The 27,191-nt window shown below is 41.2% G+C and overlaps 1 protein-coding gene across 4 annotated transcripts in view; it reads left to right on the forward strand.

Moving 5' to 3' along the window:
• Gm8104 (predicted gene 8104) overlaps positions 1 to 24,252 on the forward strand; it is a 56,895-nt gene extending 32,643 nt beyond the window's left edge. The window contains exons 2-7 of one of the 4 annotated variants that reach the window (XM_011245273.3): positions 7,609 to 7,710; positions 8,739 to 8,997; positions 10,203 to 10,312; positions 11,041 to 11,203; positions 18,642 to 18,773; positions 23,619 to 24,249. In XM_011245273.3, the coding sequence (XP_011243575.1) occupies positions 10,288 to 10,312; positions 11,041 to 11,203; positions 18,642 to 18,773; positions 23,619 to 23,799 (501 nt within the window). In that variant the 5' untranslated portion in view covers positions 7,609 to 7,710; positions 8,739 to 8,997; positions 10,203 to 10,287 and the 3' untranslated portion in view covers positions 23,800 to 24,249. Of the gene's footprint in view, positions 1 to 7,608; positions 7,711 to 8,738; positions 8,998 to 9,875; positions 10,454 to 11,040; positions 11,204 to 18,641; positions 18,774 to 19,457; positions 19,640 to 23,618 lie in introns of those variants that run through there. The other 3 variants (XM_011245269.1, XM_011245268.1, XR_003951233.1) reach the window with 3 other exon arrangements.
• Positions 24,253 to 27,191: the final 2,939 nt, after the last annotated feature.

Below are 27,191 nucleotides of genomic sequence, written 5' to 3' on the forward strand. Positions count from 1 at the left end.
TTGCTTCTCAAAAGGTTTTCTGATTGTATCATTTAGTGTCTGTGGACTGGTATGAGCTGACTTAGAATGCCTCTCTCATTGGTTAGATGTGAGTCTGTGCTTTAGATTCTAAAGCCTCTGTTTTCCCTGGAAGAGTTGTGCGGGTGGGTGCGAGAGGCATTCCTAACCCACTCTCCTGTGATTGAAGAGAATGGTGTTTTCTTGAAGATGCTGGGATTTCCCCATTGTGCCTTTTCTCATTCTCTTTTTTAAACACATGCATAGCTGGAAGTTAAAAGGGAATGCACAGACTTTTCTACAAATTAGGTGATAAGTTAACATTCTCAGCTCTTCTTTTTAGAGGGATGATCTTGGCGTCTTCATCTTGTCTTCTCATTCCTGTAGGGATTCCTTACAACACATATGTGCCTACTGTATGCCCTGGTGCATCCCAGGATTGATGAGCCAATAGTGTCCTACACACAGATTTGCTCTAGTTTTACGTTTCATAATCTTGAATTCTGGAGCCTTTGTCAGAATAAGACTGTACAGCCAGAGAGTTCCCATTCCACAGGTCAGTTCTGTTTGTCATCCTTGTAGACTATGAATCTATCTCTGGAGAAAGTATTCCATGGCCACTGTGTGCTCCCTGAGATTCGTGTTTACTCCTTCAGGTTAGTCCAGCCTTGAGTAGACTTTGAAGCTACAGATAGAACCAGAGGCTGATGAACACCTCTTCCAAATGACTAACTTGTTCAGTCACTGGTTTTTAAGCTTTTCCCATATTATTTTATTTCAGGATTATCAAAATGACTCCTTTTCTTTGATTTCTGGAGATCATATACAGACTTTGAAATGATAATCCCACTCAATCTTATATAAAAGCACTAAGATTAGTGGTCCTGAAACTACTTAAGCAGTTACTCAACATCCTGTAGGAAGACAAAACACAAAATTAAGTACATATAATGGGGGACAATTTACTCCAAAAGAGAGAGCAGGGTTTGTAGAGAAGAGCAAACAGCCAATAAGGCTCAGAAACCAGTGGGGCTCTGCAGCCTGGAAATGGGACAACAATGTATGGTTCAGTGCCATTCCTGACAGACAAGGTCAGAATTCATCCTCATCCTTAGGGAATAAGCCACCTCCAGATGAAAATTAAAATTGTTTCCTTCAACTACCCTCCCAGCACACAAAGAAACCTGTCTTAATCACACAAGGACACACAGGTTAGGAAGATTAGCCAAGACCTTCTCAAGTCTCCTAATCTCTGGATAATTTAGAAGTTCAGTTTATTTATTATTTTAAAAATATTTTTAATTAATCATTTTCTTTATTTACATTTAAATGTTATTCCATTTCCTGGTTTCCTCTCTGAAAACCCCCAATCCCCTACCATCTCCCCCTGCTCACTAACCCACCTACTCCAGCTCCCTGGTCCTGGCATTCCTGAGCACTGGGGCATCGAGCCTTCACAGGACTAAGGGCCTCTCCTCCCATTGATGACCAACAAAGCCATCCTCTGCAAACTATGCAGCTAGAGAAATAGTTCCCTCCATATGTACTCTTGGGCAGTGCTTTAGTCCCTAAGATCACTGGGGTACTGGTTGGTTCATATTATTCCTCCTATGGGGCTCCAAACCCCTCAGTACCTTGGGTCCTTTCTCTATCTCCACTTCTGCAGTCCCTGTGATCAGTCCAATGGTTGGCTGAGAGCATCCTCCTCAGTATTTGACAGGCACTGACAGAGTCTCTCAGGAAATAGATATACCAGGCACTGGTGAGCAAGCTCTTGTTGGCATCCACAATAGCACCTGGGTGTAGTGACACTATAGAGAATGGTCAGACAGATGGGGCAGTCTCTCGATGACCTTTCATTCAGTCGCTGCTCCACACTTTGTCTCTCTGTCTCCACCCATGTGTATTTTGCACCCCCTTCTAAGAAGAACCAAAGCATCCACATTTTGGTCTTCCTTATTTTGAGCTTCATGTGGTCTGTTAATTGTATCTTGGGTATTCCAAGCTTCAGGGCTAGTATCCACTTATAAGTGAGTGCATACCATGTGTGTTCTTTTGTGATTGAGTTACCTCACTCAGGATGATATTTTCTAGTTCTATCCATTTGCCTAAGAATTTAATAAATTCATTGTTTTTAATAGCTGAATAGTACTCCATTGTGTAATTACATCACATTTTCTACATCCATTCCTCTGTTGAGGGACATCTGGGTTCTTTCCAGCTACTGGCTATTATAATAAGGCTGCTATGAAAATAGTGGAGCATGTGTCATTATTATATGTTGGAGCATCTTCTCGGTATATGCCCAGGAGTGTTATTGCTGGGTCCTCAGGTAGTACTATGTCCAGTTTTCTGAGGAACCACCAAACTGGTTTCCAGAGTGGTTTTCAATCATCAGTGGACTCATTTCCCAAATAACATGACATAGACTAAAAGACTCAAAAAGTAAACAGCACCCAGGGTTTTGCTGCATACAGGATATGCACCTCACTGACAAAGACAGATACTACCTTAGAATTAAAAGCTGAAAAACAATTTTCCAAACAAATGTTCCCAAGAAATGAGAAGTAGGAATTCTAATATGAAATAAAATCCACTTTCAGCCTAAAGTTTTCAAAAAAGATAAGGAAGGACACTTCATATTCATCAAAGGAAAAATCTACCGAAATAAATTGTCATATCTGAACATCTATGATCCAATTGCAAGGGCAACCAAATCCAGAAAAGAAGTTTTACTAAAGATCAAAGCACACATTGTAACTCACACAACACTGAAGGGAGACTTCAAGTACCCCACTCTCATCAATGGTCAGATCATGGATACAGGATCTAAACAGAGACACAATGAACCTAACAGAAGTTATAAACTAAATTGATTTAACAGATATCTATAGAACATTTCATCCTAAATCAAAAGACTATACCTTTTCTCAGCACCTCATGGCACCTTCTTCAAAATTGACCATATAATCACTCATAAAACAGGCCACAACAGATACAAAAAATTGAAATAATTTGATGCAACCTATCAGATCACCACAGACTAAGACTGGACTTCAATAAAAACAAAAACAACAGAAAGCCCACATACACATGGAAGCTAAACAATGCTTTCCTCAATTATAACTTGGCCAAGGAAGAAATGAAGAAATTAAAGACTTTTTAGAATTTAGTGAAAACAAAGTACAACACACCCAAACTTATGGGACACAATGAAAACCATGTTAAGTGGAAAACTCATAGCTCTGAGTACCTCCTAAAAGAAACTGGAGAGAGTATACACTAGCAGCTTGACAGAACATCTGAAAATTCTAGAGCAAACAGAAGCAAATATACCCAAGAGGAGTAGATGGCAGGAAATAATCAAACTCGGGGCTGAAATCAACCAACCAACCAAACAAAATAAACAAAAAACTATACAATGAATCAAAAAACAAGGAGCTGATTCTTTGACAAAATCAACAAGATAGAGAATCGCTTATCCAGACTAACCTGATGGCACAGAGACAGTATCTAAATTAACAAAATCAGAAATGGAAAAGGAGACATAATGACAGAAACCAAGGTAATCAAAAAATTCATCAAATCATACTACAAAGCTATAGTCTACAAAACTGGAAAATCTGTATGAAATGGACAATTATCTTAACAGATACCAGGTACCAAAATTAAATCAGGATCAGATAAACCATGTGAACTGTCCTATAACCCCTAAAGAAATAGAAGCAATGGGTAAAATCTCCCAACCAACAAAAGCTCGGGACCAGATGGGTTTAGTGCAGAATTCTTTCAAACCTTCAAAGAAGACCTAATACCTATTCCCTTCAAACCATTCCACAGAATAGAAACAAAAGGAATGATACCCAATGTGCTCTATAGAGCCACAGTTACACTGATACCAAAGCCACACAAAGACCCAACGAGGAAAGAACTTCTGAATTTCACTTATGGATACCAGTGCACAATTATGCATTTCATTTCTCAAAAACCAAATCCAAGAACAAATCATTAAGATCATTCATCTTTATCAAGTGGACTTCATCCCATGGATGCAGGGATGGTTCCATATAAGGAACCATATACATATCTGCATAATCCACTACCTGAAAAATCTCAAAGAAAAACACTACATGATCACTTCATTATATGCTGAGAAAGCATTTGACAAAATTCAACATCTATTTATGATAAAAGTCTAGGGAAGATCAGGAATTCATGGCCCATACCTAAACATAGTAAAATCAATATACAACAAACCTGTAGCCAACATCAAACTAAAGGGAGAGAAACTGGAAGCAATCTCACTAAAATGAGGGAGTAGACAAGGGTGCCTTCTAAGATCCTACCTATTCAATATTGTACTCAGAGTCCTAGCCAGAGCAATTAGACAACAGAAGGAGGACAAAGGGATACAGATTGGAAAGGAATAAGTAAAAATACCACTATTTGCAGATGATAGGATCATATACTGAACTGAACACAAAAGTTCCACCAGAGAATTCCTTCTTTTTTTTTTTTCGTTCTTCTATTTTAAAAAATTTTTCCTTTATATATTTTAAACTCCAGATTTTTTTGTTTGTTTGCTTTTTGCTTTTGTTTTGTTTTGTTTTGTTTGTTTTGTTTTGTTTTGTTTTGTTTCGAGATAGGGTTTCTCTGTGTAGCCCTTGCTGTCCTGGAACTCACTCCAGAGACCAGGCTGGCCTGGAACTCAGAAATCTATCTGCCTCTGCCTCCTGAGTGCTGGGTTTAAAGGTGTGTGTGTCACCACGCCAGGCTAAACTCCAGATTTTATTCCTCTCCTGGTCTACCCCCATACCATATCCCATACCACCACCCCTAACCCCCTGTGTCCACAGGATGTCCCCACCCCCACGCCCACCCCCACCAGACCTTTGAACTCTTTAGAGCCTCCATTCTCTTCAGGCTTATGTGAATTTTCTCTGACTGAATCCAGACCTGGCAGTCCTCTGCTGTATATATTTTGGGGGCCTCATAACAGCTGTTGTATGCAGCCTGGTTGGTATTGCAGTGTCTGAGAGATCTCCAGGGTCCAGGTTTACTGAGTGTTCTTGTCCTCCAACAGGTTCCCCCCCCCCTTCAGCTTTATCAAGCTTTCCAACAACAAGGGTTAGCAGCTTTCCATAATTCAACCACAGGGGTCAGCACACAACCAATGGTTAGAAGCACTGACCACCAGAGAACTGCTCAACCTGATATACAACTTCAGTACGGTGGCTGGATATTAATTATATCAAACAAATTAGTATCCTTATTTTACTCAAAAAATAAAGAGGCTGAGAAAGAAATTAGGGAAACCACATCCTTCTCAATAGTCACAAACAAAAGAAAATACCTTGAAGGAGACTCTAACCAGGCAAGTGAAATATCTGTATGACAAGAACTTCAAGTCTCTGAAGAAAGAAATCAAAGAACATCTCAGAAGACAGAGAGAACTTCCCTTCTCATGGATTGGCAGGATTAATATAGTAAAAATGGCCATCATGCATCTACAGATTCAACGCAATCCCCATCAAAATTCCAAATCAAGTGTTCTTATACTTAGAAAAGCAATTTGCAAATTCATTTAGAATAACAAAAAAAAATGTCATAGAATGGTGAACAAAAGAGTCACAGGAGGAAATGTGGAGACAAGCTGTGGAACTGAGACTGAAGCAAAGGCCATCCTGAGAATTCCCACCTGGGGATCCATCCCATATACAGACACCAAACTCAGACACTATCAAAGATGCCAAGAAGTGTTTGATGACAGGAGCCTGCTACAGCTGTCTCCTCAGAAGCTCTGCCTGAGACTGATGAATACAGAGACAGATGCTTGCAGCAACCCTTTGGAATGAGCATAGGGTCCACAATTGAGGAGTTAGAGAAAGGATTGAAGGAGCTAAATGGGTTTGCAACACTTGGAAGAACAACAAAGTCAATCAACCAGATACCGCAGAGCTCACAGGAACTAAACCACCAATCAAAGAGTACACATGGAGCAACCCACGGCTCTAGCTACATATGCAGCAGACAATAGACTTGTCAGACATTAATGGGAAGAAAGGACCTTGTTCCTTGGAGGGATCAATGTCCCAGTGTACAGTAATGCCAGGGCAAGGAGACAGCAGTATTTGTGTGAGTGGGGAACTCTCTCATAGATGCAGGTGGAGGGGGCATGAGATAAAAGGTTTTGAACCAGAAACCAGGAAACAGGATAAAATTTAAAGTGTAAGATTAAAATATTTTAAAATAGAAAAAAAAAAAAGAATTGAAGACCCAGAAATTTAACCACACATATGGACACATGATCTTTGACAAAAGCAAAAAATATACAATAGAAAAAAGAAAGCATCTTCAATAAATTGTGCTGACCCTACTGGCAGTAAGTAGGTATGTAGAAAAATGAAAGTAGATCCATATTTGTCACCAGGAATAAAACTCAAGTCCAAGTGGATCAAAGACTTAACATAAAACCAGATTCACTGAATCTAATTGAAGAGAAATTGAGAACAAGCTTCAGACTCACAGGAATAGGGGCAAATTTTCTAAATACGCTCCGACGGCTCAGGTTCTAACATCAAAAATTGATAAATGGGACCTCATGAAACTGAAAAACTTATGTAAGGCAAAGGGCATAGCCAGTAGGACAAATTGGTAACCAACATATTGGGAAAAAATTTTCACTAACCTTACATTCCAAAATATCTAAAGAACTCAAGTAGCTAAACACCAAAAAGAAAAGAACCCAGTCTGAAAATGTGATAAAGAACTATAGAAAAAATTCACAACAAGGAACCTTGAGTGGCTGAGAAGCACTTATAGAAATGTGGAAAGTCCTTAGTCTTCAGGGAAATGAAAACCAAAGCGACTGAGATTGGTATAAGGCCGTATAATGTCCAATAAAGAATGGCCAAGGTCAAAAACTGGTAAAAGCACATGCTGGTGAGAATGTGAGAAAAGAGAAACAAAACTTCATTTCTGGTGGGAGTGCAAAGAGCTATGACAACTATGGAAATCAATCTGGAGGTTCCTCAGAAAATTGGAAATAGATCTACCTGAAGGCCAAAGACTTACCTTCGTGGCCTATGGCTTCCTAATTTCATGTTTCACCCAAAGGCTTATTATTTAGATCTTCCTACTGGGCTTCGACTTTGATCTTGGTAAGCATTTGGTCTCTTTGATTCTCAAACTGTTCTCTGTCCTCACACAGTTTTGAGGTACTGCCAGCCCCAGGGACATTTTTTCCTTCAAATTTCTCCAAATCTGGGGACTTCTAATATTTGGGGAAACTGAGTGACAAAAGCAATGTATGTTGAGCACTTTAGTGTCCAGTGCGTATGAAACTATGTGTGTTTAGATATGGTAAACCTCTAGAACATACTTTATGAATGAAGCAGTATGCTCTTAGGTTCCCTGTTTGACCTCACTTAACTTTGCCAGCTTTGTGGGCTGCTGTACTGGTGCTTGGAGAACAATTGGAAACTCCTGGAATAGATGCCTCATGTCTCGTTGCCTTTGCCAGGCTTAGGACACTAGTGAGAGTGGGTTTGATGGGACATTAACAAAACCAGGGCTTCTTGTGAACCATCTGAATGCAGCACCATGTTCCAGGACAGCTCTGTATGAACTTCTCATATCCAGGAAATGGAACAAGAGGAAAGCCAAGCAGAAGGCATCCATTTCCAGCACCTCAACACCTTTTCACAGGACGGGGTAAGTTGACTTTGGTAGAAAAAAGAGATGTCCTGAGATAGTTGCCCCTCATCTGATCAGAGAATAAGAGTTCATGAATTTTTGGGAAACATTGTGATTGTGGGGTTGCAGTAAGCATCATGTAATGTGAATGAGCAAAATCTATACTAATACTAAAACAGAGTTAAAGTATTTTCAAAATGGGGCAAAATATATTGTTCTACTAACTCTAGTATGTATATACTGGCAAACACTTTAACATCTAGAATGGCTAGATGTTGTAAAATAGGGTGACTTTGTCATTGACACATACTGTGTACATAGCAAAGATGAATACAATGGAGGACTTGCATCCCAAAGATCCATTACTCCCCTCACATCAAACTGACTGTGCCACCTTTAATAGAAATCTGGAGGCTTCTTTTCATCCTGGTCTCAGAGCTCATCCATAATACAGTACCAAACATGCTCTCGCTATGTGTTCCTGTGTGGCTTTAGACTTCTGCCTCAGGGTTCAGAGGCACTGAAGGGCCAGCTTTGGCCTTCCAAGGCAGCCATTCTTTCAGCTATACCAGGCCCTCTGCCACCTAAATGGAGACTTCCACAAAGGCCTGTCATCTCAAAAACAAACTAAGTTAATCCAAAATATTGAGATACCACTCTAGAGTCATGGTGAGTTGGTTACATGAGACCATACAAGGTAACTAATGTCTCTGTGACTGTTTTCCTTCTTTGAAAGTGAGTAATGAGATCGATCATCTGAGGAGTAACCACTCCTGACTAACATGAATGATAGGATTGTACAGAGCATGGGCTTAACATTCTAGGTACAGTGCAAATAACTGGGGGAGTTAACAGGAAAAACCGAAGGAAACAATAGGAATACTAACAACATTTTTTAAAAAACCTTCTGAGTGCTGGAATTAAAGGCATGTACCCACTCTGGCTAGCTTTATATGTAATAAAAAACAAACAAACACTCCTATTACAGTTCTCGCAGTTGCCATAGAGGGAGCTGTGTGATACTGTGTGCTGCTTCCTTTCCCCAGATACCTCAGGTCTTCAGTCTTCTACCAGGTGAGCTGGACCTAAGAGCAGCCTAGTTGACCTTCCTACTGGCATGGCATGATTCTGCAACAATCCTTTTCTTGATGAAAAAGAGCACGTATGGAGTAGACCCCTTGTTGGTGCATCCGGAATCCTTTAGGCCAGGAAACAACCAAGCCACAGATAGTGAAAAACCAAAGGAAAAATCACATTGCCAAAATATGGGCTCCATATTGGAAGAAAAGGCCCTCAACTTCTAAGGTATCAACAATATCCACCCCCTCAATTGTGAGCTCTGCATGTTGGTATTGTGTGACTCCAGGTGGTAGTCAAAGGCAGATGTCTTCCAGCAAAAGACATACATGATTTTTCATCTTGCATCTCTGAGGGCAGGTTGCATTATAGCACACATTCAGCACACCCAGCATAAGAACACAGAAGCCTCAGATGACAGAGCCAAAGGGACTCCATCCTGAACTTATGGACCCATGAAAATTGAAGTTTAACCTGAACTCAGGCCATTCTACTCCTTGCCCTACCTCCTGAGATTTATGTTTGCTATGAGTAGAGTATTATGATACAACCCCAGCATCCTCATGCCTGCACTTGGGAATTCAGGAAGACTGATATTAGAGAACTGATGGCTATGAGGCTACAATGCAGTACAGTCCAGGTTGACCTTTTCTCATTGATGCCCACTTTAATTGTCTGGTTGTATTTAGAAAGGGAGGGTGTGCAAGTTAATAATTTGAAGATGGGACAGAAGGTTTACCACTTTATATTTGTCCTTCGCTGAGCCCCTATGTTTCAAAGAAAAGGGAGTTTTCCTTGCAAAAGATGGGATTGTAAACGGGAGATTTTGTGAAACACATGGATATGTCTATAGGAACAATGCCAACTATCAAGATATGCACAGTAAGAAAATATTATCCAGGTTTTATACAATTAAAGGTATAGGAGAAAGATATTGGCCTTTGTGAAACAGGGAAAACCTGGGGAAGTAGACCGTATGTCACATGAATTCACTCAGATAGTATATTTATTATTGAGAAATATCTCTTACATTCACCATCCCTAGAGATTTGGATGCTAACAAAAATCTCTTATGTATGTCAGGGTCCTAATCAATGCTTCCCATCGAAAGCACTTGTCTTCTAATGAAGCAGATGAGAAAGCTCTGAATTTAGAAAGAGATTTTTGCCATAGGGTATTTGCCAGGTTACAGGAGAGGCTCCAGGAAAGGCACAACAGAAACTGGTCAATTTGAGGAGAACTAGATATCAAATAGGCCTTAGCCTTTCCCAGTGACATCATCAGTAATGCCTTCCTTGGGCATTCTATTGTATCTAGGAGAGAACTAGAATCTTTTCTGACGTCACCTGTGTTGTGGTTACAAAAGCTGCTTGTGGGATATTCCTTCAGTGCCTTTTGCATTCTCAATCAGGCATGTTTTCCTGGCTGCGCAGGCTATTTCACAGGGAGAATGGCAATCAAGGAGAGACAAGACCAAGGCAGAAGGAATCTGCCATCCCTTCTTGTAAAAACAGAAGAATGAAATCATTCTGGGGAAGGCACAGTGAGTCCTGGGCAGAGTTGGGGAAATTTCTGGAACAGGTAGGCTTGAGCTGAGTCTTCCCTGAGTAGATATTAAGAGCTGGAGCCTTGGACTTTCTTAATGACAGACCAAGAGACTAGAATTTCTGACAATTCATTTGACAGAGGCAGGAATTGACAAGTCTGCAGTTCCTTTTGTAGTCGCTATTTAATTTCATTTAAAGTGTCAAAGAATGCCCTGGGAAGGGACTATGGGAATAACAATGTGTCCCTTATTGGTAGGGAGTTGAAGCACTTCATCTTCTAGATTATTGTAGGATACATGAGTCTCTGATGCAGAGAAAAGAGGAGGATTCTAACCTGGTCATGTGTTGAGGTCTCAGACACTTTGAGTTTGAACACACATGACTAGGTATTGATGGTGCTAAGCACTATGAACTTCAGGTTTTCTTGGCATAACATATGACATGAGCTGAAAATGTTCCCCAAATCTTCATATCTGAGGCAGGTTATGGATTTCAGGGCAAGAGGTAATGTAATAAAGAGTGTGTGTTAGTTGTGACCAACAGTGGTGGTTGGGAAGAGGAATATAGCTTAGCAGACCAGCTCAAATATAGCCTTTCTGCTTTTTCAGTGATTAATCCTGTCTCTAGCTTTTCTCTTCCTCAACCTTCTCTTTGGGACTCAGAATGGTCCCCCCTGCCCTGGGCCATCAACTATGCAAATGCATTTCTGTTTATCTATCTTCAGTGTCTGCTGGGAAAACATCATCCCAAAATTGCAACATCACTAATCATATGAAGAATATGAATAAACTAGATGATATGAAATTTTATATCAGGAAGATAAATGCTGAGAGGTTAGAACTTTTTCGAATCTTGGACATTGACATGAATACTGATTTGAACTACAGGTAAAATTATGCCCTGTATTCTGTTGACTGCATTGTGTCCTCTCTGTAAACCCACATTTTCTCTCATAATGGAGTGTGTCATCTCTCACATTCATTATAAGAAGTCTTGACAGTTGTTTAATTGTTGGATGAGATAAGTACTGTGTGTTCTATGGTCATCCTCTTTTGTATTTGCCCTTGTGGGGCTTGGAGTCTGATTGGTTCTGTCAACAGCTGGAAGGACCTGGTCACAACTGCTGCCTTACTGTGTAAAAGTGCAATGTCTGCAGGCCATTACTGCTTTACTCTTGTTTTATTCATTACTCTGAGACTATGGAATCTACCTGGATTCATTTGGCATTTTAATTGTGTGTGTGTGTGTGTGTGTGTGTGTGTGTGTGTGTGTGTGTGTGTGTGAAATTAGTTGTGTGTGTTTTGTTCAGGATCTGAGGTTCTGAGACCTTTGATGGGGTCTGAGGATTTGTTTGATACACAGTTTGTAGGGCATGATAGTGTTGAGTCCTTAGAGTCCCAAGTTAATCATCAGGGTACTTTGTTCCCTGTGTTTACCTTGGTATCACATAGGAATCTCCTGGGGTAGGAGGTGTTATAAAGCCTTTTTCTTTGTAAATACTAGTTATGTCCTCTGAGAATTCATGTAGCAATAGGATGGAAGGATTATCCCTTCCATAAAACGAAGAGAAGAAAAAAGCGTTTGTATTAGTCAGGGTTCTCTAGAGTCACAGAACTTATGGATAGTCTCTAGATAATAAAGGAATTTATTGATGACTTACAGTCGGCAGCTCAATTCCCAACAATCGTTCAGTCACAGCTGTGAATGGAAGTCCAAGGATCTAGCAGTTACTCAGTCTCACGCAGCAAGCAGGCGAAGGAGCAGGAGCAAGAGCAAGAGCTAGACTCCCTTCTTCCAATGTCCTTATATTGTCTCCAGCAAAAGGTGTAGCCCAGATTAAAGGTGTGTTCCACCACACCTTTAATCCCAGATGAAAGGCATAGCCCAGATTAAAGGTGTGTTCCTTAACTCGGAGATTCAATCTTCTGGAATCCATAGCCACTATGGCTCAAGATCTTCAAACCAAGATCCAGATAAGGATCTCCAAGCCTCCAGATAAGGGTCACTGGTGAGCCTTCCAATTCCGGATTGTAGTTCATTCCAAATATTGTCAAGTTGACAACCAGGAATAGCCACTACAATCCACCCCTTGTCAACTTGACACAAATAATATCTCATGTTCACATGAAACAATAACAAGGTTGTAAATACGCCTAACATGATATAACTATCCCTCGTACAATCGCAAACGCATTAGTAAATTTACAATGGGCATTCATATTACTTTATAATCCTCGTTTCTGCAACTGGTTACGTGGCCTTAATTGGTATTTATAACTACCTTCCTCTACTACCCATTCTGTATTTCCTTCACCTTCAGCCAGCACCTCAGCAGGTCTTGGCTCTTTTCCTGGAGGATTGACCCATACCTTCATTCCTGATGGGTCTGCGTCCTTTGTCATCCTGCTTGGATTAGGCTGTTGTAGTTTCCCATTGACTTTAATCACAGGACATGGTAGTACTAAGAGACGCCCTAAGGGATCTCCTGCACTCCAGACATAATCTTGCTTACCACCATTGTGAAGAGGTAATCCAATTTCCCCATGGTAATCTGGATCTATCACCCCTCCTAACACTGTTATTCCTTTTTTAGCCTGTTGGTTTAAGGGCATTAGAAGCCCAAAATGACCAGGGGGAAGTCTGAGCTTCCAGTTCAATGAAATGTTTGTTGTAGCTCCTGGTAGGAGCACTCCCCTCTCTGGAGCCAAAACTTCTAAGCCAGCAGAACCTAGAGTTATGGGGACAGGAAGCAAAAATTTTCCTAGAGGGTCACTAGGAGTGATAGTAAGTGGAACTATTCCGTTTTCCACCCCTTGATTCCTGGACCCATGAATCCTGGCTATGGGTGAAACTGTACCATATATCGAGCGCTGATTCAAAGCATATACTGCCTTCTGAAGAACTCTGCCCCAGCCTTCCAAGCTGTTACCACCTAATTGGCGCTGTAACTGCGTCTTCAAAAGGCCATTCCATCTTTCTATCAGCCCAGCTGCTTCAGGATGATGGGGAATGTGGTAAGACCAGTGAATTCCATGATCGTGAGCCCACTGTCGTACTTCTCTGGCTGTGAAATGAGTTCCTTGGTCAGAAGCAATACTGTGTGGAATACCATGACGATAGATGAGGCATTCTGTCAGTCCGTGAATGGTGGTTTTAGCAGAGGCATTACGTGCAGGAAAGGCAAATCCATAACCAGAATAAGTATCTACTCCAGTAAGAACAAAACGCTGTCCTTTCCACGAAGGAAGTGGTCCAATGTAGTCAACCTGCCACCAGGTTGCTGGCTGGTCACCTCGAGGAATGGTGCCATATCTGGGGCTCAGTGTTGGTTTCTGCTGTTGGCAGATCTGGCAATCAGCAGCAGCTGTAGCCAGGTCAGCCTTGGTGAGTGGAAGCCCATGTTGCTGAGCCCAAGCATAACCTCCATCTCGACCACCATGGCCACTTTGTTCATGTGCCCATTGAGCAATGACAGGGATGGCTGGGGAGAGAGGCTGATTGTCCACAGAACGGGTCATCTTATCCACTTGATTATTGAACTCCTCCTCAGCTGAAGTCACCTTTTGGTGAGCATTTACATGGGACACAAATATCTTCACATCCTTTGCCCATTTGGAGAGATCTATCCACATACTTCTTCCCCAGATGTCTTTCTCACCAATTTTCCAATTGTGATCTTTCCAAGTCCCTGACCATCCAGCCAATCCATTGGCTACAGCCCATGAGTCAGTGTATAATCGTACATCTGGCCATTTCTTCTTGCAAACAAACTGTAATACCATGTGTACTGCCCGAAGTTCTGCCCACTGTGAAGATTTCCCTTCACCTGTGTCTTTCAAGGTTGTCCCAGAAAGGGGTTGTAATGCTGCAGCTGTCCACTTCTGGGTGGTGCCTGCATAACGTGCAGAGCCATCAGTAAACCAGGCTCTAGTCTTCTCCTCTTCGGTCAGTTGATCATAGGGAACACCCCATGAGGCTATAGGTGCATGCTTGGCAGCAGATGGCATTGTAACAGGAGTAGAAACCATAGGCATTTGAGCAACTTCTTCATGTAACTTGCTTGTGCCTTCAGGACCTGCTCTGGCCCGATCACGTATATACCACTTCCATTTGATAATAGACTGCTGCTGTGCACGTCCCACTTTATGACTTGCAGGGTCTGATAGTACCCAGCTCATGATGGGTAGTTCAGGTCGCATAGTGACTTGGTGTCCTATTGTCAAACGTTCAGTTTCCACTAAGGCCCAATAGCAGGCCAAGAGCTGTTTTTCAAAGGGAGAATAGTTGTCTGCAGATGATGGTAGAGCTTTGCTCCAAAATCCCAAAGGCCTTTTCTGTGATTCACCTACAGGGGCCTGCCAGAGGCTCCAAACAGCATCTCTATCAGCCACAGACACCTCAAGTACCATCGGATCTGCTGGGTCATATGGTCCAAGTGGTAGAGCAGCCTGCACAGCAGCCTGGACCTGTTGAAGGGCCTTCTCCTGTTCCAGGCCCCACACAAAGCTAGCAGCTTTCCGAGTCACTTGGTAAATAGGCCTAAGTAACACACCCAAGTGAGGGATGTGTTGTCTCCAGAATCCAAATAGACCCACTAAACGTTGTGCTTCTTTCTTGGTTGTAGGAGGGGCCAGGTGCAATAACTTATCTTTCACCTTAGAAGGAATATCTCTGCATGCCCCACACCACTGGACTCCTAAGAATTTCACTGAGGTAGATGGTCCTTGAATTTTGGTTGGATTTATTTCCCATCCTCTGATACGCATATGTGTTACCAATGAGTCCAAAGTGGTTGCTACTTCCTGCTCACTTGGTCCAATCAGCATAATGTCATCAATATAGTGCACCAATGTGATATTTTGTGGAAGATCCAAACGATCAAGATCCCTTCTAACTAAATTATGACACAGGGCAGGAGAGTTAATATATCCTTGAGGCAAAACTGTGAAGGTATACTGTTGGCCTTGCCAACTGAAAGCAAATTGCTTCTGGTGGTCCTTATGGACAGGTACTGAGAAGAAGGCATTTGCCAGATCAATAGCCGCATACCAGGTGCCAGGAGATGTGTTAATTTGCTCAAGTAAGGAAACTACATCTGGTACAGCAGCTGCAATTGGAGTTACTACCTGATTTAGTTTTCGGTAATCAACTGTCATTCTCCATGATCCATCTGTTTTCTGCACTGGCCAGATAGGAGAGTTAAATGGAGATGTGGTGGGAACCACCACCCCTGCATCTTTCAAGTCCTTGATAGTGGCAGTAATTTCTGCAATTCCTCCAGGAATACGATACTGTTTTTGATTCACTATTTTCTTTGGCAGAGGCAACTCTAAAGGCTTCCATTTGGCCTTTCCAACCATAATAGCCCTCACTCTACAGTTCAGGGAACCAATATGAGAATTCTGCCAATTTCTGAGTATATCTATCCCAATTATACATTCTGGAACTGGGGAAATCACCACAGGATGTGTCCGGGGACCTACTGGACCTACTGTGAGTCGGACATCAGTCAAAACTCCATTAATCACCTGCCCTCCATAAGCCCCTACTTTAACTGGAGGGCCACAATGTTTCTTGGGATCCCCTGGGATCAGTGTCAACTCAGAACCAGTATCCAGCAGACCCCGAAAAGTCTGATTATTTCCTTTTCCCCAGTGTACAGTTACCCTTGTAAAAGGCCGTAGGTCCCTCTGGGGAAGAACTGGAGAAAGGGTAACAGCAAAACCTTTGAGTGTCTTATCAAGATCCTTCCTCAGCGGAACCTGGCCACCCCTTCATTCAAGGGGTTCTGGATCTGCAAACTGTCTCAAGTCTGGAAATTGATTCACTGGCCGAGATTGCTGTTTACCACGATCTAATGTAGCCTTTCTTTCATTTGGCTGTTTACCACGATCTAATGTAGCCTTTCTTTCATTTGTTTGAGAATTTTTCTGCTTATACAGATCAAACAAATATGCAGTAGGCTTCCTATGTATTTCATTCCTGGAAACACCATGATTGGTTAGCCAGTACCAAAGGTCCAACCGAGTCATGCCATTATAAATTTCACCTCTCCTGTGCTGACCATTACTGGGTATGTTATTATAAACATTCTTTTGTCTACGCTGTCCATTATAATAACTAGAATCACCTTGTCTCGGGCGATTCAATGCTGCCACCTGGCCCTTGTTACCTCGGAATCCAACTAAACCCAGTGAATTTAATTCATCTAATTGAGCAGAAGCATCTCCAATGCTAAGATCTGGCACAAGGAAAAGGGAAAGAACAAAACCCTTCAAATGTGCTGGTGCCCCTCTCACCAATTTGCGTCTTATAGAGCTGGTGAAAGGCATATCTTCTGGACCTTCCCATTGTGGACAATTATGCTTTACACAATATATCCACTCTAGCATTGCAATTTCCCTAAGTCTTAAAATCCCTTCATCAACACTAAGCCATGGAATATCAGGCATCTCCAAGTCATTTCCAGTAGGCCATCTTTTGATAAACACCTCAGCCAACCATTCAAACAAACTTTTGACACCTTTTTTAACTATGCGAGCTTCCGTATTAAACCTAGAATCTCTACTCAGAGGACCCATGTCAATAAACTCAGCCTGCTCTAGTTTTATGTTCCTTCCACCCTTATCCCACACCCTTAAAATCCATTCCCACACATATTCACCAGGTTTCTGCTTGAATGAATTAGCAAACTCATTAAGCTCCTTAGTAGTGTAGCGAATTTCCTCATGGACTACACTTTCTACCTCCCCTCTAGGAGCCTGTTTTGCTTTGAGTCTGGTTACAGGTCTAGAAGAAACTATTGGTGGGCCGTGAGCAGACTCTGCAAAATTAATTTCCTCATGTGGGGAAGGCATTATTTCAAGAGGTGGGGCTGAGGGTACTACTTCCTCAGGTGGGGCAAACCCTTGAGAATCTGAGGATTCAAAATTCTCAGCTTCAACATGGTCTTCCCACACATCCCCATCCCATGTTGTAGGATCCCATTCTTTGCCAATTAGAGCCCTTACTTTAACTGTCGACACACTCTGAGGCTGAGACTTGAATTTTCGCTGTAGTTCAGCCAACCTTACAATGAGAGTTTCTGTTTGATTTTCTGCAACTTGAGCTCTATTGCTACAAGAGAGAAGATTCTCCTCAAGGACACACTTAGCAACTTTTAGATCGTTTACTTGTGTCTGGAGCCTTTCGATTTTATCACACAACTCCTTCCTTTCATTCATCATTTTTTCCACAGATACTAAGAGCAGCCAGCCAGTAAAATCATTTTTCGATTTTTTCCCCATCTTGTAGAAAGCTTTGTGCACTGAATCACCTAATTCATTAAGAAAATCAAAGGCATTAGCTTCTTTAAGTTCGGAATATAGTTTCAACCATGGGTCTTCAAAATTCTCTGAGCTCCCAGGAGGGAGAGAATCTGGAGAGGTTTCAATAGTTGAAAGTGCTGGTGGATCAACAAGCCAATTCCAGAATTTTAAAAGATTCATCCTTGTACTTCTGTTACTCTAGAACCACTCCTGGTACCAACTTCTGTATTAGTCAGGGTTCTCTAGAGTCACAGAACTTATGGATAGTCTCTAGATAATAAAGGAATTTATTGATGACTTACAGTCGGCAGCTCAATTCCCAACAATCGTTCAGTCACAGCTGTGAATGGAAGTCCAAGGATCTAGCAGTTACTCAGTCTCACGCAGCAAGCAGGCGAAGGAGCAGGAGCAAGAGCAAGAGCTAGACTCCCTTCTTCCAATGTCCTTATATTGTCTCCAGCAAAAGGTGTAGCCCAGATTAAAGGTGTGTTCCACCACACCTTTAATACCAGATGAAAGGCATAGCCCAGATTAAAGGTGTGTTCCTTAACTCGGAGATTCAATCTTCTGGAATCCATAGCCACTATGGCTCAAGATCTTCAAACCAAGATCCAGATAAGGATCTCCAAGCCTCCAGATAAGGGTCACTGGTGAGCCTTCCAATTCCGGATTGTAGTTCATTCCAAATATTGTCAAGTTGACAACCAGGAATAGCCACTACAGCGTTATATCTAAGGACCAAAGGCTGGGGGACAGTCTGGTAGAAACATCTCACAGAACTAGTATATTCCTTCAGGCTCACATAAGAAGCTCTTGAATGTCAGCCATCTCCATTTGGTCCCCTGGATCTGCTGTCTTCTGCTCAAGATATTTAATCAGCACCAATAGGACCCACTTTAAAGGAGCAAGGATGTGGCATACAATTGGCTTGGGTAGTCCAGATACAGCCTATTTGCACATGATACTTGATTGCTTAGTTCAGAGGATGATTTACTCTTTGGACCATGCTCTACCACAGGATGAACATTGACTTCACCATCATTAAATCACAACATGAGAAGACAATGTTGGATATGGAGAAAATGACGCAGTCAATAAGTGATACCATTGAGAAGTACAAGGAATTCATAGAAGATAAGGATTCCTACAGGTGAGTCCCAGACACAGCTGAGACCCTGCACTAGGCAGGGAATGCTTGTGACCTTCTAAGACTTTGAACAAAAGTAAGAGCTCTAGTTCTATAATATCTGTTTCTTAATAGGAGCCCTCCCTTGAGGAAAGGGTCTTGGATTTGTACTTCTTGGACTCAGTTTTCCTAAGTGTGAAGATTGTCCAAGACCATCAGTTTTTATTCTTCCAAATTCAGGATCCTCTCTATGAAAACAATTTCCACCATGCTGGGGATCTCAAGCAATCTTGACCTCTAGGGTTCTGACAGCAGATTAAAAGATCTGGGATCCATGAAAAAATCAAAAGAGTTTATACCTTTTGGGTCTCCTCTCCTCCCTCAGAGGGGATTTGCACTCTTCCTACTGATGGTTTTCTGGTACCACAGACATATAAGCAACCATGAGGTACATTTCCTCCTCTGTGATGTACATGGGACACTCTTAGTGTCAGGGTTTTCAGAAGTCCTTTGATTCTTGTGACATGTGGCTGGTCCCTGGATTTGACCTGCCTCTATTTTGGACTGATGGGTATACTGTGGTTTCTAGTCTAGGGCTGTCTGGGGATCAGGGTTCTTGCAGGTATCATAGTTCTTGGAGGAGTGGCAGGCAAATGGAAGCTTGCTGGGAATCACCTTTTTTTGTTTGTTTGTTTGTTTGTGGTTCAGCTTCACGCACACCTACCTCCTGAAAGAATGCAATCAATTGAAGGAAAAAGTAAGGATGTTGCTGAATGAGAACAGAAAGCTGCTGGTAGAGCAGGCTGACCAGGAAACATCCTATGGTGAAGAAAAGAGGTTCTGTGATGAGACCAGCAAGAACATACATCCCAAGTGCTAAGCATTAGCAGGTAGGATGATGTGTATCAGAGGCAGATTGGCCTAATGGCTAACCATATATATAGACAATCCAATGTAACAGTCCACCAACTTATCCAGGTACTCACCTGTATCTCCTCCAAGTGTTTATTTAGGTTATCATCTACAGGGCTTTCTCTGGAGGTAGCCTTTTTCAAGAAACTATATGCTTATCAAGCAAATTTTTCTGCCCTGCTACAATCTGCAGTTCACTAGGGGAGATTAGTTGATTACATGTCACAACACTACATGATATAAAGTTTGAAGGGTGCTGTGCTGGAGCCCTTCTTTAGATCAGTGGAGAGCTTTGAAGGAAGAAGTAAAGTCCTGAAGCTCATTTGCTTTATGGGATCACGTAGGATTCCAGGTAGGACATCGATTGCAGGGATGATAGCTTAGTGTAACTGACAAATAAGTGGATTTCACTGTTGCCTTTTGGAAGTTTTTGTCCCCCACCCCAACCCTTTCCCCTGTATATCTTGATTCACACTGAGTGAGCCTGAGTAGCAGCTTGTCAGTCCTATTTTCTTTGAGTGCTGTTGGAGTTTTCATTCCTGGGCCTTGTGGTCTGGAGCTCACTGAATGAGCAGGGATGTAGGAAAGGCTTCTCACAATCTCAGTTGGTGTGAGAGTTTTGAGGATTCATGAAATAATTTCTCCATATATACCCCTCATTCTTACCAAGAAGAATGTTCTTTAGGGATTTCTATTTCTCTAGTGAGAATACTAGAGTTGAAATTCGCAGTTTAAACATCTGCTCTGCATAGTCTAAAATATTTGTTCCTCTAGCATGACAGATTCTTCATTGTTTTTTGCTCCCTTGTTTTAATGTGTGTGTGTGTGTTTGTGTATGTGTGTTTATGGGTGCTTATGCCAATTTGTACCTTTGTGTGTATTTTGTAAGGCCAGTTAAGGACATCTGATTTCGTGTAGTCATTCTTAACTTATTTCTTTGGGCCTAGGTCTCTCAAAAAACCTGATACTTCCTGTTGTTTGATGTCGCGTAGACTTTTCATTTCCTACCCACTACCAACGAATCATTAAACAATACTACTATTTTTAAAATAAGTATTAGATTTCTTAATTTTTCCTGCTTAGAGTTGTTGCCTGGGAGATTCTGGCTTGTCTTAGTGGCTTAACCATGAGCATACATAGAAGCCTACAGTTCATGACTCTGCTGACATTGTTTTGCTAAACATATTTTTGGACAAGTGTTTGTTTCAGGATAAATTCTCACTCAGAGTTGTGCAGAATGCTGCATTTCAGAAATGTCACAGCAGGTCATTTAACTAGATTTCTCCTGACTGATGTTGAGGATGATTTAATATCACATAATATGTAATGTGTTGAAAAGTTCCTGAGTAATGATCAAAAGTCACAGTCTTCGTCGGATGCTAAAAAGGACTCAGTGTAGGTTTAGTGAGGGGACTGTGATGAGTCAAAATGTGGCTTACTGGAGGCTATAGGTAGAAATCTCTTTCTTGGCAATTTAGTGCTCTGCTGTCAAGGGTATCTGTGTAGAACTTGTAATGTCCTTATAGGACCAGCAAGTATTTGCATAGAAAAAGTTCCTGAAGAGGAGATAAGTACAGGTCAGGGCTGCAAAGCCCCCTTGAGTATAAAAGCCTTGTATACATCGTAGGTCCTACTACATGCTCATACAACAAAAATATGCTAGATAAGAGCAAGAATTTCATTGATGTATGTGTTTTTGTGTCAGCCTTTGTGTGATATGTGGTGTGTGTGTGTGTGTGTGTGTGTGTGTGTGTGTGTGTACCAGCTGTGACTCAGTGTGTTTATTCTAATTTGTTTGTTTGTGTAATGCAAAATGCCCTTGTAAGTGTTTGTGGTATAGATGCTTGAATATACAACTGTGTTTGTGTGAGTATATGTGTTTGTGTGTCTGTTTGTGTAGACATGCAACTGTGTCCGTCTCTACCGACCAAGCATGATGAGTAAAGCCCCTGAGATTTCAGATTGCACCCATGAAAAAATCAAATACAGCAGTCCATTTAGTATGCAACTCTACCTAGCTCCCAAGGGGGGAAAAAAGGACACAAAAGCTCATGTAAAGTCAGACTTTCCACTGGCTAGGGGCCATATTACTGAACCACATTGAAATCTTTTGGAGAAAATCATCGGAATATGGTACATAGAGTTGAGGAGGAGGTTAGTATATAAAATCCTGTTATGTCCCTTTTCTGCTCTGGAAGAATTGTGAAGGCCCACTGTAATGTCAGGTGGCTCACTGTGTCTTCTCAGCATTCCAGATTCTTTCCACATTGCTGGCTACCATTGCCTTTCCAGCTTCCTCTACTCAGTAAAACTTTGCCTTATAATTTGGTTTGGATTCTAATCATTGAGAGATTGTGTTGCTTGTAGCTGTACCTGCATCCAGCAGAATTCCCATAGCTGGGGTGCAAAACAGGGCGTTTCAGGAGCCCCTCGAGGGTCATAATAATCTAAAGAACTGACACTATGTTATCTGTGTAGCATTCTGCAATTGCTGTTATTCAAAATCATTTTATCAGAGTTAGAATGAGCCTAAATGGGGGTTGGGAGAAATGAGGACCTTCAGACAAGTCTGGTAGTATAAAATCAGGTAGGTGTTTGAGAAGCAAGGTTCAGAAAGTAGAAAAGAAGTTCCCCTTGACCCAGAGATTCCAAAAAAAGGAGTAGATATACACAGAGTCTCTAGGGCACATGAGGTCTGTAATGGTCCTCAGAGTAGTCTAGAAGAAGATGATATCCTGATGTCCATCAGCTAAAGAGTGAAAATGTACTATGTGATGCAGCCCTTTCATGAACTATTGCTCAGTGTGAGATAATCCATGCAAGTAGTTGACCTTCAACTAGTTAGCCTCATATTACTCAAAATATCCCTGACACAGTTATATTATTTGAAGAACATTGTTCCATTGGATCCTATTTATAATGACTTCCTATTTTTCTGGGATCATACTTTTGGACACCAAGTAGGTCAGGCAATGATAAAGGGAACCTCTAATGGAAGGAACTGTTTACTTTGGGACAAGACTGAAACAGTGAAGGAGAGGCTAGTCCACCACCAACACGTGATCCTTTGCTGGCAGAGAAGCCTACTCTACACAGCCTTTGGAACTTCCTAAGACAGATTGAATAATGTACCAAGAACCCTGGTTCATGAGGGGAAAGCATATCACTGACTGAGCTGTCTATATGCTTTGCCCACTATGTACCTATCCCATTTAAGATTTGTTTTTTATGTCTACAAAATATCCTGGGAGATTTTTATAATAGCATTAACTGGGGAATCTAAACAGTTTGCTGAAGTATAAGGTGCTAGTGTTATGCGAATACAAATAATTTGTATATTTGACAGAGTGCTCTACAACAGGCTTAGATATACAGGTGTGTTGTTATATTCCTTCATGGCCATCACTTTTAAAATTCAGTTCCTAACCATGGAAATATTTTCAGTTAGCACATTCTTTCTGACTTTAGTACCCATGCAGTGCCTGTGGATTTCATGTGATATGTTTTCTCTGGTTATTTCCAGATATAGGAATTGATTTGTGGAACCCTGTCAGGATCCTGCACTACAGAAATAATCATAGCCTTCACTTCAATTCTAGGCAGGTTCCCCATAAGGCATCCACATGGTTTTCTAGGTTGTTCACATCTCCCTTGAACTAAGATTCAGACATTGCTACAATGTTATTATTCAATATATTATACCTGGACTATTGGCGTAATATAGTGTTTTTCTTTTAAACTCCAGTACGGTGTGTAGTTCACAGCTCAGTTTCTAGCCATTTTTAAAAGCTGAGAAATAATTACAAGCCCAAGTGCTCTATGACACTTGGGGATGCAGGTAATGACCTCAGCAGATGATAGGTCATAATAATAGATTGTCCAGCTGAATAGATCTAGTGTGGGACGTAGAGCTGAATTGAAAAACACTAACCGGACCTTTGTTCCTTCCTGCCCCAGGTGTGAAATACTCCAGCAGAAACCTGAACATGGAACAGACCAGCACAAGGTCTCCTTTGAAAATAAATTCTATAGGAGGATCTCTGCGTGTGCAAAGCAAATATTTCATCTCATCCCCAGTACTCATGGCTATCATCTGCTGCATTTTCTTCCTTTACTTTTGTTTCCTTGCAATGAATAGCCCTTAATCTCATCTGGGCTCTGGCTCAGCAAAAGTGAGCATGTAGAGGGATTCAGACATGTGCTGAGACACATCAAGAGCTGCTGGGAAAACAGGAAGATTCTAAGAGTGTAAATTTTTCTTGTCCTGATAGGTCATCAAGGAAAATTAGAAAATCATTCTACAAAATCACAAAGACTTTGAGCTAAATTCTGTAACATGTTTTCTGCTTAGTCTTGGGTGTCCATATTTTTCAAACCCATACTCCCAAAAAGGAGACCTACTTAAATTCCCTTTGTAAAGATTGTTACCAGAAGTAACTTATTTTCTACTGTGTTGCCAAGGACAGCCATGGGCTCTAAGTCTGTGCTGCTAAATGACAGCCAAAGAAGGCACTTTAGCACAATTCTTGCTTTTAGATTTTGGTTTGAGCTTTGATTACTTTTGTTCTTTGGTTTTCTTTAGTTTCATTAGAAGTTTTTTTGTTTGTTTGTTTGTTTGTTTGGTGTTGTTTGGCTTTGTAATTGATTTAATATTTTGATAAGACTATACACTGTACATATTGACTGCCCACTTTTAGCTACTATTGAGTAAATTGGATGTATTCTTGTGAATAAAACAGTGATCTCTAACTCTTCACTCTTAAGAAACTTCTTTATTCAGGTGTAGTATCACCCAATTGAAATCCCACACCTATCAGACACAGATGGATCTCTGTAAGGGGCTTGGGTTCCATAATGACTTCCAAGCCAGACTGAGCTACAAAAGTAATAGATTGTACATTCAGTGTGTCTAGTGTGTCCAACTCTGTGGATTCCAACTTCACCATGGAAAAATTATCCATGCTGTATACTTGCATGTCAAATATTTAGCTGCTGCTAAAATACTGTGAATGATAGTGTTGAACAAATTAATGGGAAATATATCAGTATTTCTGAAATGTCTTTCAGGAAATAAAAACATATTCTAAGGGAATATAAAAGCTGGTAGAAAACACAGACATGTATGCTTCTGCTTTCCTTCAAATGTTCTATCAGTGGTAAATAACTACTACAGATATTCAATTTTAGGACCGTTTGAGATAGGGATGTATTTTTTTTGTTGTTATTTTGTTGTTTTTCTTTATTATGAGAGTAAATTTTGTGCTTGACAATACATTTGGTTCCTTTTTGGGGTTTTAACACAAGCACAGTGTGTAGTTCAGTATTCAGTATCCAGATGTTTTTAAAAGCTGAGACAAAATCCAGGCCCATATGCTCAATGAGTTTTCTCCATCGTTTCCCCCCCACCCAGTGGTGATTCTGTTTGTTATTTGGATTTATTTTATATTTATGCATGATTTGCCTTCTGTAGGTCTGTGCAACACTTGCATGCCATTTCCCAAAGCCAGAAGAATTTATTGGGTTTCACCTGGAACTAAAATGACAGAGGACTGTTAGATGCCATGTGGGTCTTTGAGAAAAATATTCTCAAATGAAGAGCTATTTCTCCATCCCCTAATATGGACTTTTGTCCTTCTTTGTGTGCTACATTAGTGGAATGAATCATACCTATAGAAAGTGTTTCTTGAGGTATTTTTACTTTGTTGTAAAAAAGTAGAAGCACCCATTTCCTTTCAGAACCAAAGCAGTTTAGAATGTGATTTGAAGTTTCTCTTTGGATCAGAGAAGCAGGTTTTGGGAGCAGCAACACCAGGTAACAGGAACAAATCATAGTGCAGAGCTCATCACTGACACTACCACAGGAAAGTGGGCAATGCAGAGAATACTGGCATAAGACAATGGAGCTGGTACTAAGTTAAAATCCTACAATTGAAGTGGCTCTGAAAATGAGATAGAGCCTTCCCAGATGGTGGCTGAATGGACTCTTCCATTTCTTTACAAAAGGAAGCATAGTATCCATTTGAGTAGCTGGTGTCTACTGGAGATCCAACTCCTGCTTTGTAGGGTAGGGCTCTGCTGGGAAAGCCTCTACCAAAGCACTGAATGGGTCAGAGGTGCTTAACCCTTAACTCAGTACTTCTGCTAGCTTTCTGATTCTTTACATTGCACACAATAACCCTTGTAAGAGTCCCAGCGTTTTGACTTAGTTTGACTGGCATACGGTATGACTTATTCTATACTTTACTATTCAGGACTACTCTCAAATGTTGTGTGAAACTAATTTTAGAACATCAATAACTTTTACATTTCTCGGTTCCTGATGTTATCTCTCTTTCATTTTCTAATAATTTCTTCAAACTTTCCTTGAAAGTTATACATTAATCTGGAACTACTATTACACAATTATCATTACATTGTTTCCAAGATGAGAACACACAGCATACACCTGGAACATTTTAAACTGTGCTGTACTGAGCCCTTATATCTCAATTTTTCGTAGTTTTAGAATCATTATATCAAGAAACATCGAGGTTCACAGACTACACCTGAGCAGAAGAAGAAAGAAATAGGAAATTCAGATATAATAGAATAATTATACATATCAAGGCCAGCTGAAAAGCTGTCATGCACAATGTATTCTATGCAGTGATTGTACAGGGCTAAGATTAAGATAAAGGAGAATTACGTTTTAGTATGCAGAGCTTCCACAGGTTATTGAGATGTTTCAGCCTACATCAGGCAATCCCTAATTTCAAATGGCAGGAACCCAGGAGGAATGTGTCTCCTGCTTCTCAAGACCACAGACACCATCCTTTTTTACAAGGAGCTGCTGCAGGCTGCTGAGAGGTTTCCATTGTGACCTGTAGTGGGCAGTCCCTCTAATTGCATGCTCTCTCCATCACCCTTTAAATGTAAAAATGCAGATAACCACTGCCAAACATTAGGCTGTGGTCAGAGAGTCTTGTGGAAGTGTTGGTGGAAGTGTTGTAGTAGCCATCAGTGTTAGGAAGCCACAAGAGGACCCACAGTCAACTAATCTGGGTTCTTGGGGTTCACAGAGATGGAACAATGAGCCAACACCATGTAGGGGCTTGAACAATAAATGAAACAGATGTACATCTTGGTCTTCATGTGGGTGACTAACAATTGGAGTGGGTGCTGCCTCGGATTTAGACTCTGTTACTGAAAGAACATAGTGGGGAAACCCCCACTCAATTACTGTTTGGTGCGCACCCAAGAATCACGAACAGACGACTATCATGATGTAAATGCATGAGGTAGTTTAATGTCAGAGCTCCGGACCAACATGTATCTCCCGCAGGAGACAGAGGTGTCGACCACATCGTGGAGCCATAATGGTGGAGCTCCGGTTCGAAACGTATCTCACACAGGAGACAGTGGTTTCGACCCCGAGGCTTGGAAGCTAGGGACTTTTATAGAAAAGGGGTGGGGCTGGGGGAGGAATTGGCGCGGTTTTACATGATTCGTCCATTTAAACATCAACAGACTGTCCGAAGGGCGAGAGATAGG

This window comes from Mus musculus, chromosome 14 (genome assembly GCF_000001635.26).
Source record: "Mus musculus strain C57BL/6J chromosome 14, GRCm38.p6 C57BL/6J".
NCBI lineage: Eukaryota > Metazoa > Chordata > Mammalia > Rodentia > Muridae > Mus > Mus musculus.